The following is a 22,903-nucleotide window of genomic DNA, read 5'->3' on the forward strand; positions in this document are numbered from 1 at the left end:
CATCATGCTCCTTTTGACATGTCTAGACTACTTATTAGACAGACGCAAAATCTGGAGCCCCCTTCACCATATTTTTTCTTACTCTGCTATTTCCCTCTTGTCAGCAGTTCCTTCTAAGAAGTATGCTTGGTCAATATATGGTATCATACAAAATAAAAAGACTGATTAATCTGTTGTTAGTCTAAACAATTTTTCAAATAAAAATAAAGACACAAAGGTGCCACATGATTTTGACTGTGTGTAAATCAAGACAAAACAACCCTGTGCATGTTGCAAATGTGTTTTATAAGTAACTAGTAATATAAATGAATGCTTCATAATTATTTTCTAAACACTGAATATAGTTTTATGTGATGCATTTATTCATTCATCATAAGAATGATCATGTTTTAAAAGCAAACAGGTTTACTTCTCTATAACTCTATTCAACAAACATCAAATGAACTCTCGACACTCCCTTGATTTACAAGCTCAGGGTTTGCACACGGTGTTGTACGAGTGAGGTCACGTCAAGCTGAATGTGTGAACTTTGGACTGACAATCCCTCTTTGTGCCCAGGAATCAATGAGCAATGTGCTATTACATAAAACAACTTATAATCAGAAGAAAACCAAGCACAGACACACAAACACTATTTAGTATTTTATAAACGTTTTATCCTAAGAACTGTAAAGGGATTCATTTGGATAGAGTAGACATAAATATAAGTGATGGATTATGAACATTCTGCAATACTGACAAACACATAATAATCCAATGATAGTTAATGTAAATGCAGAAATCATTTAGCTACTAAATTATAGATTTGTCCAAAGGAATGTAACAGTAATCAGTAACATTTTAGTTCATGTATCAATTCTCAAAAATAACTAGTGGCTTATTGTCGCCCTATTATTAAGATATTGGATGCTTATTGGCATGTATAACGTATATTCTGTATGATGTTATTCTTATGTTTAATCCTACCTAAAGGGATACATTTGTATAGATTTGACATGAAAAGAAGTGATGGATTATAAACATTCAGCAATACTGACAAAAACATGACTTAGTAATTTTTGAGATTTCCCTTTCTCCAATAAAAATGATTAAATATAAACCATTTCAATGTGGAGATGTCATTGGCCCATGAACATTTCCCGCTTGTTATCAAACTATTTCATAACTGTAACAAGAGGCAATTCAATCATAACTTAATGTTAAATCATCTATCATAACATTATTTATCAATATGTGGCTATTTTTTAATTCTTAAAAGCTATAGAAATTAAAAATCTAAGACAAAAAATACGTCAGGACTATTGTTTTTGTTTACATCCCTTAAAATAGTCTATACTTATTTTGTCAAGTGTGTGTTTGTGCTTGTACCTAGGCTGGTTTTGGCAAATGATATATAAATAAATGTGTTACTAATGCTCCATTTAATTATTTATTCAAATAATATTTTTTAAAGATTGTGTAGAAATTTGCTTTGACAGCTTTTGAACTCAAGATATTTTGGCTTTTTTTATGCAAAGATTGTGTTAGATTTAACAGAGTTAACTACTGTCATATCACAATATAGTCTATTACAATGTATATTATTACAATATTTTTGCAGACTCCTAGTATTGTTAACTGCATATACAGTTAAAGTCAGAATTATTAGCCCCCCTGTGTGATTTTTCCCCAATTTATGTTTAACGGAGAGAAGACTTTTTCAGCACATTTCTAATAATAATAGTTTTAATAAATAATTTCTAATAAATGATTTATTTTATCTTTGCCAACATGACAGTAAATAATATTTGACTAGATATTTTTCAAGACACTTCTATACAGCTTAAAGTGACATTTAAAGGCTTAACTAGGTCAATCAGGTTAACTAGGCAGGATAGGGTAATTAGGCATCGTTATTGCATAATGATGGTTTGTTCTGAAGACTATCGAAAAAATATATAGTTTAAAGGGGCTAATAAAAAATTAAAAACGACTTTTGTTCTAGCTAAAATAAAACAAATATGACTTTCTTATGAAGAAAAAACATTATCAGACATACTGTGAAAATGTCCTTTCCTCTTAAACACAATTTGGGAAATACTAAAATAAAAAAATATATTTAAAAAAAATGGGGGGCTAATAATCCTGACTTCAACTGTATTTAAGTTTTCTGTCTTGATAGAAAGAAAAAAATCAGTAGTTAAAACATTTAGAGACTACTTCATTTGGAATCACAAATAGGCATGGGCCGGTTATAAGATTCTGACTGTATGATAACCTTGTATAAATAATGTCATGCACTCAAAAAAATGAATTATGGCTTTAGTTGGACCAAAGAATGTAACTATGTTAAAATTAAGCAATTCGCTTATGTTTGTGTATTAAAAATAAAAGTGTTGTGTTGGAAAAAATTAGAAAAAGTAAGTTTTCACATTTAAACAGCTCGCTTAATTAACATGAATGAAAGGGAGTTGTGTTGCTTCTGCAGTACTGCATTTTGGTCAATAGGTGGAGTAATATCTGCACATGCGCAGTTTCAAAACAACACAGGAAGTAAGAAGATTCAAACCACAACGATCACTCTCAGCTCGGCGCCATATTATGGGAATCAAAAGAGGAAGATTACAGTACAAATTAAGAACGTGCACAAAGCTTTCCCCAATGTGGACACACAGGTGAGATTTTTTTTTTACTTTAAGTATTTATACTGAGGCTGTGACAACATTTGAATCATAAATGTACTCTCCTGTAATAATATGTTGTGTTTGTGTATAGTATTGCTATGAAATTGTCATGTTCCCTGTGTCTTTTGCACATTATAGACCGATAAATGTATAGTTTGTTTTGCATTCCTGTGAAATTTTATACTTGGTATATATTAACTCCCCCAAAATTAAGTTGCAAACGTTGGTAGTAAGGAATAGTCATGTTAGAATAGTCTAAGCTTTTCACTCATCATAGCACACGTGCTGCTGATAATGTGACAATAAAAGTGATTTGATTTTTTATTTGATTTGATAGTCTTTATTTTAAATAAGTGTCAAGCATTTTGTCGAGTTTGAATGCCAGTTTTGATAACTTACATAATAACAATTAAAATGTGGTGTTGGCACATTGTTATTTATTATCTAATTGCATTATTCAAGCCTGTTAACTTAAAAAAAATCAGCAAAAAAGCATGTGACACTTAAATAGGATGACATCTAGCATGATGACATATTTAATGTAAGCTTATTTGTTTGGTCATCTAACATGTTTAAATTTTTAAGTTTAGTAGTTTGCTATTTATATTATTATATTTTATTATTTTAAATCTTTGCTCACTCACATCTATTTTCTCCCTCACAGGTTTACAGCTCAACCTCTAAAGTCCCATATCTGGCGGAGGAGACTGTGGATCATCCAGGTACTATGCCTTTAGATGCCTATACACACATTAAAATGATGTACAGTAAAAATTACTAGTAATTGTAACTACAAATTATTTAGTAAATTATAAATTTTCATTTCATGTCATTTAGAACATCACCAGTGGAAAAAAAGGTGTGAATGCATCCTCAAAGCCCCTAAGTGAGGGAGTACATGGTAAGCTATTTTATTTTATTTTTTTAAACATTTTGTATTTCCTCTTAAACCAATTCCTCCTTTCACCTTTGATCTGTTGGTAAATGTTTTATTTTTTTACCTGACTTTTTTAGGATGCTAGGCATGATGAAGCGCAAACCTTGATGTGCAACACCACCTTATGAATCTACAGTAGTTACATTGACATTTAGCAGACTCTTTTGTCTAAAGTGACTTACAATTGAGGACATATTCAGCAAATCAACAAGAAGAGGCGATACACCCAAGATGCGCTAATTATACAAAGAATTTTAAGAATTAAGAATGCTTCTACATGTGGTTTGTCAAGCCCACACACCTGTGTGAAGCAGACTTCATGCACAATGTTTTGTTTTTTGTTTTTTAGATATAGGGACTGGTTGTAAGAAAGTGTCTGGTGCAAATGTGCATAAATGGTGCAAGTGTCAGAGAGATGAATGTGTGTAGCTATTGCATGTTCTGTGATGGTTGGTCTAATTTATGGTGTAGTGCTGATCGTGTTACTTTGCTTTAAAATGTTAATCTTTCTTTGAACAACTGAAGTGTTATCTGCTTTTTCAGTGTAAAGAAGGTACAGAATAGTTTACAAAAGAAGACTTAATTTTTCTAAGTATATTTTTGATAAATCATTTGAAGGCAGAATATTATTTTTGAATGTTTTGTAATATATGAAAAGTATTATTTTGAAAAGTGTTTTCATGATGTTTTTGTAAGCATATTTTTAAAATAATTTATTGTTTTCAATTTGCTTCATACTTGTATTAGTATTATTTTAATAGTATTAATATTTTAACTTATTGTAATAAGTGAAGATACAGAAAGACAGTATTTGGATTTTGATAATCATATTATTGCTGGAAAATGTGTAAAACTGTAAAAATGCTATTGAATAAACTCAGTGAAACGGAAATAGTTTTTTTATTTAGTTAAACATAACAATATCAATTTTAGAATAATTGAACTTAAATAACTACATTGATTAAAGCTAAATTATAAATGTTACGTTGATTGAACTAAACAACATTACATTACCTTTATGTAACTAACTTAAGTTCACTAAAATTAATATTCTTTCTTAAAGGTAACTTAACTCGGTTACGTGGAACCAGTGGACAAAAAAAAGTTAATTAACCTCAACATATCATTTTTTTGAGTGTGGTTTCACAGTATTGTGATTACTGCTCTAAAATTAGATATTTTTTAATGTTTAGGTAAAAAAACTACCTATTTCCCCCCTCTTTGAACACAATATATTTTATTTTAGGCAACATTTACAATATTTTGAAGCAGTAAACATCTCAGACATAATAGAAAGTAAAATAAAATCAGTAGTTAAAACACTCGAAGACTATTTCATTTGGAATCACAAATAAGTACGGGCTGGTATAAGATTCTGACAGAATGATAGCCTTGGATAAAAAAATCATGGTTTCATGGTATGTGATTACTGCTCTAAAATTAGTTACTTTTAAATGTCTGGATAAAAAACAATATTTTGGAGAAGTAAACACGTCAGGCTAAATAATTCAAACTAATCATTGACTTCTGCTGTCTTTATTAGTTTCAAAAACACAGATTATAAAATAAAACAAATAGTATAATAATAGTATAAAATAGTAAAGAAGAAAAAAGTTTTTAGCAGTTTTAAAACCTTGACTTTTCCAACCTGCGGTAAACTTTGAAACCGGTTATCGTCTCATCACAAATAATATACATTCTTAAGAGTTTTGCACAAACTAATTGCAATAACTAAAGCATTTAATGGGTTAATTGGCACTAATCTTGGGTCTATAAACTAAAACCAACAAAAACTCAATTTTCTCCAACATCAGTAATATATTAAACAGAAGTGCTTTAATCTTTAATCTTTTAATCTTTAATGTTAAAGAAACCTGCTTGCCCATGATGCACAGAAACATCATTCTGAAAGATGCACCTTAACCAAAAGGCGTGTGAACTCTACAGGCAACTCATTCTGAAAGTGCAGCAGTTGCATCAGAGAAGAGCAAGGGTGTCACAAATGAACAATTTAAACATGGGAGGAGCCTCAACTCCAGCCCCACCCTCTTGTCTGCCCTCCAGCCCTTCACAATCAGCAAATCTCACTGTGTACACCAGAGACTGAACAGCAGAGTTGGATACTAATAGCCTCACACAGCTACTACATAGTGACACAGATCTCAAAGACAAAGACCTGCATCACGCTAACCCCAAAACACAGTAAAGGGAAGCCGAGAAAAGGAACAAGAAACTAAAAACCAGGCGAGTAGACGAAAACATCCCATTGCATTTCTTTTGTGGTGGAAAACATCAGGTTATGGATCAACTATTCATAAAGGATTCAAGATTGAGGACATTTTATCTTGTAAGCACCTTGGAACAGAGAAGATGAAGAGCTAACATCTAGAAACCAACTTCCTGTGCTGGTAGCAAGGTAGCTATTGAGTAAACCACTTATGCAAAGCATCCAGCATACCTTACTGAGAGGACAAAGTAGGCAAGCTGATGTGGTTCGCTCATGCAGATGCTTACGTGTGAGCACTTGCTGTACTTTGAGAGTAGGATTACGCAACATCTGAACGGTAAGACACCATGTAATGTATACACACTGGATTTGTATACTTCTTTATGGATCTTCTGAGGTTTGACAGATACACTCACTGTGTTTTAAGCCAAAAGAATCATTGATGATGACTGAGAGGAGCAACTGCACAAACGATAGCTTCAAATATGTGTTATACAGCTCTGTTTTCAGCATTGTCTTCATCCTCGGGCTGCTCTTCAACATGGTGGCCATGTACATTTTTGTTTGCAGACTAAAAATGCGCAATGAGACTACAACCTACATGATGAACCTTGTGGTCTCTGACTCCCTTTTCGTCGTTAGTTTGCCTTTCAGGACATTTTACTTCATCAACCGCCAATGGCCTTTTGGTGACGCTCTCTGCAAAATATCAGTCACGTTGTTCTACACCAACATGTACGGCAGCATCCTCTTCCTCACGTGCATTAGCGTTGACCGATTCCTGGCAATCGTTTACCCTTTCGCATCAAGAACACTGAGGACCAAGCGTAACGCCAAAATAGCCTGCGGTGTAATCTGGGTGGTTCTTCTGTCCGGAGGTCTCACCGCAGGATTCGTAATGGACATCACTTCACATAAAAACGAGACGTACTGTTTTGAAAACTACTCCAAATCTCAGTGGAAGTCCCAGGTTTCAAAAGTTGTGGTGTTTATGGAGACGGTGGGCTTCCTGATTCCACTAATGATCAACTTCATCTGCTCCGTGAAGGTCTTGCAGACTTTACGCCACCCCGAGACCATCAGTCGAGGAGGGCAGCTCAACAAAGCCAAGATCTTACGCATGATCGTGGTGCACTTGCTCATCTTCTGTTTCTGCTTCATCCCATTCAATGTCAATTTGGTCTTCTATACCCTGGTCCGAAGTGAGGTTATACAGAACTGCACCGTGGAGACGGTGGTCCGGACAATTTATCCTATTGCATTCTGCATTGCAGTGACTAACTGTTGCTTTGACCCGGTCATCTATTATTTCACCTCAGAGACCATTCAGAATTCAATGAAACGAAAATCGTACGGTGTACACAAAAACACGTTAAACAACACTATCGACAACAGTGACTACAATGGAAGGGGGACGATTGATAAAATCACATCTCTAACAGCTAAATTCATGATTGAAGAGTCTACAATATGACCAAAGATCAGGCAGCAAATAGGTTTTATACCTTTTTTGTACCAGGTTTTCCTCTGACATTTAGCGATTGGTTTTGGACAGGATATAGCAGACTGATAACTATCTGAAAAATGTCTGTATATCTAACTGTCTATCTGAAAGTTACAAGAATAAAATCTGAGTATCTATAGAAAGGGTGTTTGTTTACAGCACAAACTCAACAACTGTTAATGGATTATTGATATTATAACTGCATACAAACTATGCACACGACTATGGGCTGAAAAAGAAAATATAAAAATTAGTATTTCTGAACTAAGTGTTAAAGTTGAGCTTCAAACCTGCTTGCTATGTGTTAGAAAAGTTAAAATGGTAGCACTTGTCAGTGAAATTACATTTATTAACATTAGTTTTATATTTTTTATACTGTATTTTTTACTGCATTAGATTATCTAGATCACATTGTAAGTCTTTAATAAAAATAGAGTAATAATATAAATATACTATTGATACATGTCAATTTATGTTTTTTCATCCAAATGTCAATTAAAGTAACAATTGTTTTGAAGGCACCCACTGTACTCAGTACAATTGAGTACAGCCCATTTTAAAAAATGAATGTTTGTATCCGTTTCTCAGTGAATATAAGTAATGTATTTTAGTGCGTTTAAACAAAACAGATTTATTAAACAGATATATTTATTAAAATAATAGTTTAGTTGCCAAACATATTCAGAAATCGAAAGATAATACAATTAAATTCAAGCTAAATATTGCAAAACCATTTACAACCTACAAAATTTCAACTAAATTTTAAATTTTTTTGCTTCTCTTGATTTTTTCTCTTTTTAAAATTTGTATTTAATATTTTTCTATAATATATAAATTTGGGTGTACTAGTTTTTGGACCGTTATCGTAAGTTATTTTGTTAGATAAGCTCCAGATTTGGCTTCAGTACTGACTAATCTAATGAATATGCACAAACATAATAATGTATAGCTTCCTATTAAAAACATGAATTTAAAAGATAGATTGGTGAGGGGTGTACTCATATATGCTGAGCACTGTATTTAGGACAATGATTTAGCTGCATATGAAAACAATCTATTTAAGGATTACAGTACAGCAAACTGCTGCTTAATTTATTTTTCAGCAAGAAGTTTGTGCTATTTAATTGAATAACTGTTATTTCACTGTAATATGTAGCAACTGACATTAACCAAGATGAATAAATGGTGTAAGACTGATGCTGTTTTAAATCGAAACCACTGTTAACCTTACTATAAAGTGTTACCATCTAAATCTGAATCCATTTTTGTTTTACAAGTAAATGTATTAATACTATCGTATAGACCATTCAAACTGCCAGTCATTTGTCACACAAAAGTTCCCATAAAATGTTTCCACATGTCTTCCCATGTTTATTCCTGGGAAATTTAAACTGCTAACATTGTTTTCCGAGCCAAGACCTGATTAAGATAAACAAATTGTATTATATCTGCTCAGATGATAAACAGTAAACGGAAAAGGGAGTGACCATAGAAAAAGATGACATTAAGTCCGGAGATTATATCAGGGTTTGTCTTTGTAAGAAATTAAGCTGATGACGAACAGTTCTGCAGGGTGTGCCCCAGGATTTATTTATTTTTTGTTTGGGATGTAACGTAGCAACTAAAAATAAGAAATATAAATTATATTTCCTTTTTAAATATTTTTTTTTATTCAGTTTTTTTAAAAAAAGAAAAAAACTGAGTGACCTTAAATCAAAAGTGCAAGGCTACATTTCTGGATTGCTGAACAGGACTGAACGAGCCCTGCTGCTTCACTTGCACTGCATTCCTTGGGTTATCACATGCCTGAAGGACTTGCTCCAAACACTGACAAACCATACCTCTAAAGGGCATTTCAAGCAGACAGTAGGTTTTGCATATATGCTTCACATAGGAATGCACTGCCTCTTCAGTATTTTCCCATAAGGCAGAGCTCAATTGGAATGAGCTGGTGAAACACTGAATTAAACTGTCGCTGCATTTCACATTAAAGCTGTTACAGTATGTTTTTTTTTTCCAAGTAACTCCAAATAAAATGGGCCTGTCCCAATAACTGCACTTGGCAGTTTTGCACTGACATGTATTTTTTGTATTGCGTGCATGTTTGTTTGTTTGTTTGCTTGTGTTTATTGTCCTCCTAGGAGGAAACAAGTTTTGCAACGAGTCACATACACACAAACACTACGTAAACTCTAAAGATTCACAACAAAAAGCATCAGACATTTTACCAATTAACAATTCATCAAAAGAATAGCCACTGAAACAAAAACCTTGAATGCTCTGTTCTGCAATCAGTTCTGAATCGACATCATGGCAGCAATTAAAATTCTTTCCAAAACGGGTGATTAAAATTAATTAAAATTAATTGAACTTTCTATAAAACCTGTAAAATATGTATGTAATGTAAAAACCTTTAAGTGGTCATTAAAGAATTAGTTCACCAAAATGTTTATTGTGTTATTATTTACTCACCCTCATGTCATCCCCTGAGACCTTTGTTTATCTTCAGAACACAAATGAAGAGATTTTAGATGAAATCTGAGACTCTCCACAGATAGCAAGGTTGCTGAGACATTCAGGGCCCTATCATACACCCGGCGCAATGTGGAGCAAGGCGTGGCGCAATAGTCTTTTGCTAGTTTCAGCTTGGCGCAAGAGTCGTTTTGAGGCGTTGCGCTACGCTGTTTAAATAGCAAATGCATTAGCGCTTATATGTGCACCCATAGGCCTTCTGGTCTAAAAAGGAAGGCGTTCTGAGGCGCACTGCTGGCGCGTTGCTATTTTGAGAAACTAAATTAGATTTTTCATTAGACCAAAACAAACCCAGTCTAAACTCCAGCGCAGAGTTGCGCCTCGCTTACACACTGCTTAATATGCACAAGAGAGCAATAGGCAAATATCTTTACATATGAAAAAATTTAAATATTAAGGATACATATAAGATATAATAAGAACAGATATAGGATAAAAATATAAAGGATTAAAATATTACAAAACATATTATTTTCTAGCCTACATAAATAAATAAAAAATAACTGCTTTTATGTCTTCTTCATCTCAGGAGGCTTTTTCAGTTCATTCATAACAATTTGCTTTTGTATAATGTTATTATTATTAGCAGTATTATTTATTATATCCATATTTATATTTGTTTTATTAAATACAAGCTTAGATTTGCCCACCTGTCAGGTTTTAGACCATAAGGGGCACAGCATGTGTTTTAGGATATAACTTTTTTTTTTGAGCACACTTCGTTATTATTGTTCATTTATTCATTTGCTGGAAATTAGAACTGAATTTAGCAATAGTTTTGAAACGAATATTAATTATTTATAGACTAATTGATGTCTAAGCGTAAAGGTTTCCCTATCCAAGAGCGAAAGTGAAAGTAGATCCATTATCACTCATTCTCACGCAGTAGATGCTCTGTTTAACAGTTTTCTGTTAAAAAAAAGACTTAACTGTTTGCTTGTGAAATGCTCAGTTTTTCAACTTAGACTTACTTTACGTCCTGTAAATAGCAAATGTGCTTGGCGCGATGCAGCTGGCTCTTAAGGGGAATGGGAGATGAGACTCTGATTGGTTTATTCTCAAAACACACCTATAACTCATTAAGAAAATAAACTCAACCCTTTTAGACAATGCGCCACGGCGCAAAGCAGATTTTCCTGTCCTTAAATTAGCAAAAATGCGTTCTGACACACCCTGAAAGCGTTTGCGCCCTGTGTTTTGCGCTCTGCACATGGACCGTCAAAATAGAGCCCTCAAAGTCCAAGAAAGGAACCAACTTTCAAAAGTTTCAATGTGACTTAAGTGGTTTACCTGTAATCACACAAAGCTCAGAGAACACTTAAGTGTTAAAACCAGCCATTTTATTTCCCGTAGTAAACATGCACCCTGATCTGACAAAGTAGACACAGGTGTCTATGAAAGATGTTTTCAAAAAAGTTTGGTATTCAAAAGTGTTCTCGGAGCTTCATATGCTTACTGCTGACGCATATGGATCGTTTTGACAGAATTTTCGGTTCTTTTCTAGACTTTGAGTAGTCTGGAGTCTTACTGTCTATGTAGGATAACGGAGCTATTGAATTTCATCTAAACTATCAGGATTGGAACGGCATAAAGTTAAGTACTTAACAACAGAGCTTTTATTTTTGGGTGAGCTAACCCTTTAAAACTACAAGTGTACACAGAACTTTCAAATAACAAATACAACACTCAACAAAGTGTCCTTGCATGTGATTTAGAGCTTTATTTACATAATTCAAACATTTAATACATTGCACTTTTAAATAAATTTTCCAACATATCTGTTCAGAACTCTCTATGAATGATACCATTTAACTGTAGCAAATTAAGTGTTTACAAAATAAATCTCAATTGAAATGTGAAATATATTACAATTATACACAAAATAAATGTGATATCAAAAATAAATGAACTAGAACAGCAATGTTTTTGGACTTGTGCTTCCAAGGTATGCGAGTTCCTGAGCTTAATGTATGTTTGGATATGCTTAACCTTAAAACCATGCCAATAAAACAAGTATGGGTATTAAGACAGGACACTTCACTATAAAAATGCTGGGTTCCACACAATTCTTTCATGTTGTTCTAACACAGATTAAGTCAACTTCATAATTCTTACTAATTTAAGTGGATTGAACATAAAACAATTGAGTTGTCCCCCAAAAAACACTAAGAATTGTTGTTTCAATTAGTTTTAAATTAGTAGTTTAAAAAGGCAGCAAAAGTTCTATTTTGAGTTTTGTTTAATTTTTTAAAAATAATTAATTTTAATAAAATAATTAAAATTACGTAAAAATTTAAGTGATTAATTGAAAATCCTCCCTTTCTCTGGATCCACGTTTATGCAGTAGTTATTAGTTTGAGAAAATCATTGCTTTTTGTTTTATTCTTTAAGTTACTGATGACATTATTTCAAAATGAAATTAAATAAAAACGTTAAAGCATAGCATAAAGTGAAAAGATGCCACGTTTTTAGCCATTTTTACATTCATTTTTAGACATTGCAATATTAATGTTTGAAATTCAGAACAGTTAAAATATAATTATTTGGTGTAATATCCCAAAACATGTTAAGGTACACTATACAGGTAAACAATATATTCAATATATTTATATCGCAATGTGTGCATCCACAAAAGTAACATTACAGGATTGATCTAAATTAGGGAAATCTTTCCAAAGTGCTATTCAAATCATCATGTGAAAAAAATGTCAGATTTCTTCAATATTGTGCAGCCCTTGTACACTAGCTAGTTTACTGTGATATCAAATTATTTGCAGTGAATATAATTATATTTATATAATATAATTGGATAGATTTAACGTTGAACAGGTCTGCGAGTGCTTAAAATTGTTGTGTGCGACCAGTTATTACTGCAAAATGTTCACCACATGCGCGGATTCGGGAGACATTCACGCAGAATGCATCTCTAAGCTCTTTGTCTGCACTTGAAACGTGAAACGCAGCGCTCAGGAATGGTTTAAAACAGTTGTCTTCTTGTTATAACGGGATTTGATGAGACATATTTTTCTCACGCTTGCATATATGTATTTTTTTTTTTTGCTTATTAGTTTAATTAGTGTTGATTTCAAATTCAAAAAATATGTTTGTATAAAACTTGTAGTAACGGTGCTCATAATTGGTAGGTGCGACTAAATTTTGGCTGATGCGCCTAATTTTTTTTAAGTTAGAAGCACCGGTGCTACCAAGCAAAAAGGTTAATTTCGAGCCCTGTATTACTATCAGAAAAACTATATTTTGCATATGGTTTTGCCAAATGTTATTATTTTAACAAGAAAATAAAACTAAAATATGCATCATTGTAAAACTAAATTTCATCAGGCAGTAAATGAACTTATAACTGAATAATAATTGATTTGTTAATCTGATGTTTTTTTTTTTATTCTGTGCACAAACCTAACTTCTTAAGCCTAAAGCATCAATAATTTATATTCAGGTCTAATGTATAATAACATACTAAATGTAAAAGGATAAGTACTTAAGTACACCCCAACACCCCCAACTGGCCAAAAAAACTGGACATTTAACCTGATACATCCGGAAAACATTTATGATGAACAGCCCATGTATCGCTCACGGAGTCTGTGGACATGCAGATCTCAGTAACGTTTCCTGTACTGTGGTAAAGACTTATATATATAATGTAAAACGTGCTGCTGTGGGAAAGTACAGACTGACAGTGAAGCACATGTCGTTGAACTCAAAAACAAGTGAATGCAGGTTTTAGGAGGATCAAGAATGTGGTGGAAAAAAATGGATGCAAAAATGAATTCCAGTGTTGGTAAGAGGAGTGAAGTGTTGAAGGCTGACAGAAATAAACAGATTTTTCCAGAAAAGGTTTCTTTAAAAAAAACTGCATACTAAGATTTTTGCTTTACAAAATGAAAATATGGTACAAGCTGGAAATTAAACAGATGTCATGACTTCATAAAACTGATTTTGCCGGAAAGTTATGACTGGATTTGTACTTGACACATTTTTACTAAAGTATTCACCGATGATCTATGCAAATTTCACAAAGCCTCATCTACATTACACAACTTAATCCTGATGACAAAACCACAGAAACTGCAACAGCAAAGCAGAATTTTACAGAAAACAACAGATTCTACAAGATTATTACAAAAAGCATTATGCAAAACTGTCAGTAAAAACCAGTGGTGATTTACTGCGAAATTGTCATCATTAAGCCCTGTTAGGTGTTTTAGAAATCTAATAAATGAATCTGAAATGCATTTGTTAAAATAACAGTAAAAGTAGTAAAATGGGATAACTGAATCAATGGAATTGTGCAATAACTAAAGTGAAAATTTTTTAAAGTTTTAATACGAACTAGAACTTTACTAAAAGTTGGGGCTTTGCACTATTTTTACTATATTAACAATAAATCCACACACCCACATCCAGCTCTGAATAGATATATGGCGCATGCACGCACACACACACACGCGTTTATTTATTTAGTGTGACAATATATATAGTCTTAATATCTGTTAAAGACCCCTTCACTCAAGCTCGACAATGAGCAGAGACTGTTGAACTCAAAAGATAACACAGAGATTAAGATGAAATGGATGAGAAAAAGCAAAATGGTAAGATGATCCTTTTTTAAAATTATGCAAATCTACAATTTTAAAGCAATCTGATTTTCACATCAAAAATGAATTGTGCTCAGTTTTAAGACTCTATAAGTCTCCATAGACAATTTCTTACTAATAAACACGTTTTGTCTGACTGAATCTATTGTTATTGTTTGTTGATTTTGGTTAATACACGTAATTTAACTGTATATTAACAAATATATTTAATTGAACTCGATATAAAAAGGGCTATAATTATATATATATATATATATATATATATATATATATATATATATATATATATATATATATATATATATGAACATTATAAAAACAAGTAACGCTCATTTTTTTCCTCATAGTTAAAACCTTAAAACCTCTCTATATAGTTATGTCTAAAAATTGTATTTATTATTATGTAATATATTATTATATTATTTTAGACGTCTAAAAATATTATATTTAGGTAAAGGTTTGGGTATTTAGGTTTACTTATGTTTGTTGTATTATTATTATACATTTTTATATTGTATAATATAATATAATATTATTTTAGACTTATATTTATATAGAGTTTTAGGTATTTAGGTTTACTTCTGTTTATATTGTATTATTATATTATTATCACTAATTATTATTATTATTATTATATTATTATATAATATTAAGATGATTATTATTATTTTAAACTTATATTTATGTAAAAGTTTAGGTATTTTGGTTTACTTATGTTTATGTTGTATCATTGTATTATTATTATTTTTATTAATTCTTATTATTATTATTATTTTAGACTATTATATTTATGTAGATATTTAGCTATATAGGTTTACTTATGTTTATGCTGTAATATTGCAAAATGCTTCAACCAAGGTGGGAAACAGTTACAAACTATTTAAGCGGTAAAGGTAAGTTAAAAGTTAGGCAAAGAGTTGTGAGTATATTTACAGATGAACTGATCATAATTAGAATAAGACATCTTTTATAAAATAAGAAGTGTATTATCAATGCATAGGTGCATTATATCATGTATTATATCTATTTTGAGCGCATTAAGCTACTATCACTTTATCTATAGTGAGTGCCTTTAGTTTTAAAACACTTCTGAAATAAGGTATAATTGAGCATAGCAGCCGAAGTTTATTTCATCCAATGAACTTTAAATTTTTAACCGTCCATTATTTGCACACATTGTAAATTTGTTGACGTTAAACTGGTTTTATGCATGCTATGAAACTGTAGTAGCAGCTAGTTACTGGAAGTTACTGGCCTGCTTTTCTAAATTAAGTCCTCCTCTGTCATAATTCAATCGCTTTACCTTTCCGTTTCATAAGGCCAGGTCATATAGACACAGCCGTCCTGGCTGAATATGGTTAGCTGAGAGCAGCAGGTGGTTCACTTTATATGAAGAGGAAGTTGTAACATTGTAAATTTCCTTTTACAGTTTCAGGTGCCTGCATGAAGAGCAGCCACTCGGACCTTAAATGATGAGACCAAACAATAAAAGCCTAGGATGTGAGATTGCCAAACAATGATGCCTGCCACCTTTTTTTAATCATTTAAAATGTTAGTACTGGTATAACCGTGCAGCAGTTGCCTTTATTAAGATCTGGAGTGATCATGCATCTCCAGAACACAACATACACACCTATTGCAGCCAACTGCACGGTGGACACCAGCTACCGCTTCACCTTCTACAAGACCTCCTACAGCATGATCTTCATATTCGGTGTGGTCAGCAATTGCATAGCACTGAAGCGTTTTTGCCGCATGCCTCAAGCATTCACCAGCACGGCTGTCTACATGGCCAACCTAGCCGCCGCGGATATCTTCTTCGTCATCTCACTGCCCCTGCGCATCTACTATCACCACAACAAAGCCAGCATCTACAACCGCACCAGAGACTGGTCTCCAGGAGTGGCTTTCTGTCAACTGACCTTCACGCTGAAGTACATCAGCCTATATGGGGGAATCTTCTTCTTGGTTTGCATTGGAGTAGACCGCTACTTTGCCGTGGTTCACCCTCTAGTTCAGCATCTGAGAAAAGTCCACACCGCCCGTTTGCTCAGTGTTGGAATATGGTGCCTGGTTCTCGCCCTCAGTCTCGCTCTGCCCTTCTTGTATTCTGCAGCATCTCAACGGCACAAATCATGCCTGTTGGATCCTTCATCCAAACGCCACCGTGCTTTAATCCTAGCTGCTCTCGGTCTGGTGCTAATCGCCTATCTGCTGCCTGCGCTACTTTTGTTGTTCAGTTACTGCAGTGTACTCCGCGTGCTCCGCAGACTGCCACGCCGCAGGAAGATCCGGCACCGGCGCACACTCACAGTCATCTACTGGGTCCTGGTGGTCTTTTTCCTTTGCTTCACGCCGTACCACCTTAACCTGCTGGGTTATACACTAACACAAGTGGGCCTGGTGCAGAGCTGCGGACTTGCTAAAGTCACTAAAGTGCTCCATCCCATAGTGCTCTCACTGGCCAGCACCAATTGCTGCCTGAACCCTCTAATTTACTACTTCTCCAGCAGCCTAATGCACAAAGAGGCAACCGTCAGTAGAGGAAGTGCTAGTCAGTGAGTAAAAATTTGACACTAATTGAAGACTGAGCAATGAATTCCCCATTTAAATGAAGACTACTTTAATGGGATGCTGCAGTATTTAAAAATGATTTGTGTGTTTATCTTTGGCAAAAACAAAAGAGCTGCAATATACCAAATTACAATGATACCACCAATTCCTCACGGACAAGATCAAGTCTTGCCTTTAACCTTTTTTCTTGTTCAAGAGACCCTTTTAAGTGTCATTCACACTACCAGCAACACGCTTCAAAGCGAAAAGATCCAACACATTTTAATTAAATTTCCGACAAACTCCAACTATACTAATGACAGCGACTGGTGGTGAATAGATGTGGGCGTGTCCATTAAGAATCCGTTAAATTTATGCAAATGAAGCAACAGCCAATGTAAGCATTATTAGAGCTCAGGTGATCCTCTGTTAGCTTTTGCACAAGCCAGTTGAGTTCTCCATGCTGTAGATCTACATGGATCAAAATTTGCTGCAGATAAATGGTCGTAATGGCAGAGGACACATTTTATTTTCTTGTCAATCATTGTATTTAAGCATTTGATTTTCTGATTCCATTTATATTTAGAGTCTTCATACCATAATGTTTATTTTTAGATGTAAGATAGTCATTCTTCCATAAATGTTACCTTAACACCCTCAAGATGGAAACAGCCACTAGCAAGACAGAGTGAAAAGTACGATGACCGAGAGAGCTTAACTGTGATGGACGTGACGGACGATGCTGCGAAATGTTTATTGTGTTGTGACTATTTCTCAGTGAAGTTGTAGGCGATCTTTGAAAGGTGAGTTTTTTTTGTTTATTTTTGATTGATCATCCTGATTCCTACGTCTTCGTATTTTATTAGCCTAAAAAAAACAAAACCTAAATAGACGTGTCGGTCACATTTTAGGGTCTCCTTGAAACATTTCCGTTGTGTTCCATTCTATTTGCAAGTGTTGTGAGAAAGTAAAGCCATTTTCGTACCGGTAATTTGTTTGCGTAGTAAGAAAATGCAGCACATTTTATTAATCTACATGTGTGCTGTCAAACCGAAATGAAGATTGTTTCTTAATTTGCTGTTGTTTTTTGGAATTGCATGTGTTTTCTTAAATTGCAGCACGTTAAGCTCTCTCTGCCACCGTAGTAAAGAGTGTGACTTGGATATACAAGAAGACAACACTTTTGTAAGTAGGGTAGCTCTGATCACAATCCATGACTTCATCAACAGTGGCTAACTTTGACAGATCTCAGAAATAATTGCAAATTGATGATGTGAACAACTGAGGATTTAAGGAATACAACTGGAAAGACTGCAGCAAAGATGAAAAACTTTTTTTTAAATCTCCCACAAATTCAGGTTAACAAAAATACCCACTTCAAACATTTTTTTTGACTAAACTATTTTAAACAACAAATCAAATGTGAAGTGAATAAAAATATAAACATTTTTCAGATATGTTCAAATTCATATTTTTTGTGTGTTTTTGTCTGCAGATCACACACTGACTAGGGCTTTATAATAAGCAAAGTATCCCAAATGGACAGTGTTTTAAGTAAGCACTCTGATTAAAATATTCTTTGTAAATTGAGCATTTGATGTGCTTATTTAAAGGATTGTAAATAAAAATAGCAATTTACAACATTAGATAAACAATATAACAAATGCAACATATGTGGCTTTATTTGATCTAAAACATAATTATAACAGTGACAACTGGCATATAGTTAGTCAGGACTAGTCAAATGAACATTTTGTGATTGGAGCATCCTTTCTTCTATTTCATGGTGACTTTAAACCAGTGTTCCCCAACCCTGATCCTGGAGGCACTCCAACAGTTCATACTTTGGATCATTCCCTTATCTGTCCCATTAATTTGATGTTTTGTAATCTCTTCTAATGTTCTGATGAGTTGAATCAGGTGTGTTTAATTAGGAATAGGTTGAAAATGTACTGTTGGTGTGCCTTTAGGAACAGGGTTGGGAAACACTGCTTTAAACAACATAAAGGATCACTCTGCCATTTATGCAGGTGCTAAACCAAGCTTGATGCTTTGTGCTTGATTAAATGAAATCATTCATGCAAATAGCAGTAAACAGTTACTCACCGCTCTCCATGCAAGACTCTCCATGATCACATGTTCGCACTGCTCCAGGTGCTTCACCATGTCATGTTTCAGGGTGGGCTCGGCTTTAATGAAGCTCTCGATCACCTTGTAAAAGTCGAAAGCAGGCAGCTGGAAGACACTCAAAATCCAAGGAAAGCACAGATCGCTTTCAACGGAATCGCTGGCCCCTGAACTACGGCCAAAACCTCCATTCTTTAAGGAGCTCCCTGGAAAACGAAGCAAAGTTAATGTAAACAAGCTACTTCTGTCTCAAGTATACACTAGCGCTCAAAAGTCTGGGGTCAGAAAGATTATATATGTTTGTTAAAAATGTCTATTCTGCTCACTAAGGCTTCATTTATTTGATAAGTAAATTGAATTCACTCTAAAATTGAGTAATATGATTATAATTTAAAACAAGTTTTCTAATTGGATGCAGTTTAAAATAGTATTTAATCCAGCAATTCAAAGCTAATTTTTCAGCATCATTGTTTCAGTCTTAAGTGTCATAAGATGATTTGCTGTTCCATTCAGATCAATTATTGAATATTGGTTCTCTATCATTAATAATAATTCTCAGAATGATCAATGATGAAAACAGGGTTTGCATTTAATAGTTTTGTGAAAACGGCTATTCTTTTTGAATTATTTAAGATTCTTTTGCAGAAAACGATTAAAAATAACAGCATTTATTTGAAACAAAATCTTTTTAATAAATAAAAGTATTCATTTTATTGGTACCTTTGAAAGGTAATTTATCATTCATTCATTTATTTTATTTTCAGCTTAGTCCTTTTATTAATCTAGGGTCGCCACAGCAGAATGAATCCCCAACTTATCCAGCATATGTTCTTTGCAGCAAAACCCAATTCACCTATAGTGCATGTGTTTGGACTGTGGGGAAAACCGGAGCACCCGGAGGAAACCCACATGAACACGGGAGAACATGCAAAAAGATATGCCAACTGACACTCTGCCAGCTGAGACTCGAATCGGCGATCTTTTTGCTGTGAAGCGATTGTGCTACCCATTGTGCTACCCATTGCGCTACCGTGACTCCGGTACTACATCAGTGTCCACAAAAAGGATGCAGCCTAGGAGTTTTTAACAGTATTAATAAATAAATACTGTCACAAATTATCTACAAACTGTATAAAATGCTCATAGTACATCCATCTGTAAATATTACTTATAGTTTTTTCTATAATTGCAGTTACACCAATATAATGCACTTGCTGCTATTGCACTCCTGGTTAGACCTAAACTGCATTTTGTTGCCATGTATTTGTACATATGTAATGACAATAAAGTTCAATCTAATCTAAAAAAATGTTGTTGTTTTTAAGCAGCAGATCATTCATAATGACACTAAAGACTGAAGTAATGATGCTGAAAACTCAGCTTTAAATCACAGGAATAAATAACTTTTTAAAATACATTCAATAAGAAAGCAGTTATTTAAAATTTCACATTCTGACCATTTTTACTGCATTTATTTATATTTGTATTATTGACTTTTTGAGTAATTAAATGCAGTGTTGTTGAGCTTAAGTGTGTTCTTTTAAAAACCTTTTTAAAATCTTACTGATCCAAACGTTTGACTGAGAGTGTACAAAATGAAGTGTGCTACAAGTTTTTAAGGTTGTGGTATAAGCAGAAAAAAAGTATGTCAAAAATTACTTACCAACATAGGTTGCTATAACAACCTCCAGAGCGCATGCAAGCAATGATGTATGAAACGCTGCATTGTTGAGAAGTTTACTAAAAAGGAAGTAACATGATTAATTGTCGGTGTAAAATTTAATCACAAACCCCCAGATTTATGGCTGTAATGATCTGATAAATGACAGTTAATTATCTGAGAAGATGCTCGCATTGTTCTTACCTAAAGTTCTGCACTGATAACCTCTTCTCCTCCTAAAAACAGCACAAATTTTGTGAACACTAGAGAAAAAAAATTACATCAAACAATATAAATGAATATATGAATGCAAATAAATATTTACCGATTTAAGCATGGACTCCATTACTTTGTAGTAGAGCTGAGCACCAAGATAAAAACGCTGAAAACACACACACACACACACATAAAAGTTTATCCCTGAAGTACAGTTCAAATATTTTCAAATGTTTTTGAAACTACTTCTACAGAAAAAGACTGCATTTTACACATGATAAATACTGAGGAAAACGAAATATGTCAATTACAATAGAAATTACATTTCTAGCTTACTACACAGATTACAATGCAATTTATTCAGGTGATTAGATCTTTTCAGCATCATCACACCAGTCTTCAGTGTCACATGATCATTTAGAAATCATCCTGAAGTGCAGATTTGATGGTGTAGAAACATTTCTTATTATTAATGATAAAAAACAAAAGGTGATAAATGTTTTTTAACTATTCTTTGATGTGAAATCATTTCTTTAAATAGAAATAATGTGTAACATTATACATTTCTTTTTAGTCACTTCAGGCCAATCAAAATGCAACCTTACTGAAAAGAAGTATTAAAAATTCTGACCTCAAACTTTTAAACCAAAGTGTTCTTTGTTGGAAAAAAGGCACTTGACTAATCGATTACTGTTTTCTAGAATGTTATTAATTGACCCACAATCACTGAAATGTCATTAAAACCATAACTACAACACCAATCAATAAAACTAAATTGAGAGTTTATTACAGGAAAACTCTAAGTGATTAAAAAATATGTTCCCAAATCTATAGGGTTATGTAATACTGTGAGAGGGTATATATTTGAACAAGGAAAAAAAGATCTAATTTTCTCTGATTAAAACCTGACTGATTATCAGTAGCCTTATTGGAATGATGGCAATAAATGTAAGAAAGGCAAATGTTGGCAGTACCTTTCTGCCGAGCCCCTCACAGTGCTGACCAACAGCCTGAGCAAACCTCTGGATGAAGACCTCACCAAGCTCCTCAACCCTCTTTTTGATCTCCCCAGATGGGTCAACAGTGCAGTTCTGAAACACAGATTTACAAAACAGTTTATTAACACCTCAGTTTGGTTTTTTGTACTTCAAGTCTCATTATTCTGTCATGGAAATACCTTGTAATAGACCAGCAGATTGCTAGAAGGCTGGTCACTCCCTGAGGTGAGGTCACCCCTGAGCTGCTGTATGGAGGTCATCGCAGCCCTGGAGAAACACAAAACATCAAATGTGAGATCATTAGTTGGTAGAAAAAAGACTGGGATTTTTATTACAGTAAATCAATTAAAGGAACACTCCACTTTTTTTGGAAATAGGCTCATTTTACAACTCCCCTAAATTTAAACAGTTGAGTTTTACCATATTTTAAATCCATTCAGCAGATCTAAAAATCTATAGATCTATAAATCAATGAATCAGATTAGCTCATTAGCATCTCACTCAAATAAAAAAAAAAACGAACAGTTAACGCTGAACTCTTCTGTAGTTAAATCATGTACTATGACCAACGATAAATTAAAGTTGCCATTTTCTAGTTTTTTTTATGTATTTTTATTGTTTTTTAGCATAAGAAAATAAACAATAACATTAATAGAACAAGCAAAACAAAACAAAACCAAAACAAAAAAAGGTACAAAGGCCATTTCACAACACACAGACAGTCGGACACAACATAATACAATATTATTTAGAAAGCATAAGAGAAAAAAAAATAGAATTAAATATATAAAAAATAAATTATTTACAGAGAAATGTGCAGGCTCCAAAACTCATCTTATGCCAAACCAATCTCACCTATAATGAGTTGCT

At 33.4% G+C, this 22,903-nt stretch overlaps 3 protein-coding genes across 4 annotated transcripts in view; 2 read left to right on the forward strand and 1 right to left on the reverse strand.

Annotated features, from left to right (window-relative positions):
• rb1 (retinoblastoma 1) overlaps positions 1-22,903 on the reverse strand; it is a 56,627-nt gene that overhangs the window by 18,140 nt on the left and 15,584 nt on the right. For both annotated transcript variants that reach the window (XM_073935027.1, NM_001077780.1), the window contains 6 exon segments: positions 22,213-22,300; positions 22,010-22,126; positions 21,145-21,201; positions 21,024-21,055; positions 20,823-20,899; positions 19,139-19,365 (listed from right to left, as the gene is read on the reverse strand). In XM_073935027.1, coding sequence (XP_073791128.1) covers positions 19,139-19,365; positions 20,823-20,899; positions 21,024-21,055; positions 21,145-21,201; positions 22,010-22,126; positions 22,213-22,300 — 598 coding nt within the window.
• On the forward strand, positions 5,687-9,408 carry lpar6b (lysophosphatidic acid receptor 6b). The gene has a single exon (XM_005161257.6). The coding sequence runs from the start codon at positions 6,270-6,272 to the stop codon at positions 7,299-7,301; it is 1,032 nt and encodes a 343-aa protein (XP_005161314.1). The 5' UTR covers positions 5,687-6,269; the 3' UTR covers positions 7,302-9,408.
• On the forward strand, positions 14,384-18,645 carry LOC137488812 (lysophosphatidic acid receptor 6). The gene is made up of 2 exons (XM_068216049.2): positions 14,384-14,473; positions 15,909-18,645. Exon 2 carries the CDS (start codon positions 16,085-16,087, stop codon positions 17,039-17,041), a length of 957 nt encoding a protein of 318 aa, XP_068072150.1. The 5' UTR covers positions 14,384-14,473; positions 15,909-16,084; the 3' UTR covers positions 17,042-18,645.

The sequence above is a fragment of the Danio rerio genome, chromosome 21 (assembly GCF_049306965.1).
Source record: "Danio rerio strain Tuebingen ecotype United States chromosome 21, GRCz12tu, whole genome shotgun sequence".
In the NCBI taxonomy this organism is placed as follows: domain Eukaryota; kingdom Metazoa; phylum Chordata; class Actinopteri; order Cypriniformes; family Danionidae; genus Danio; species Danio rerio.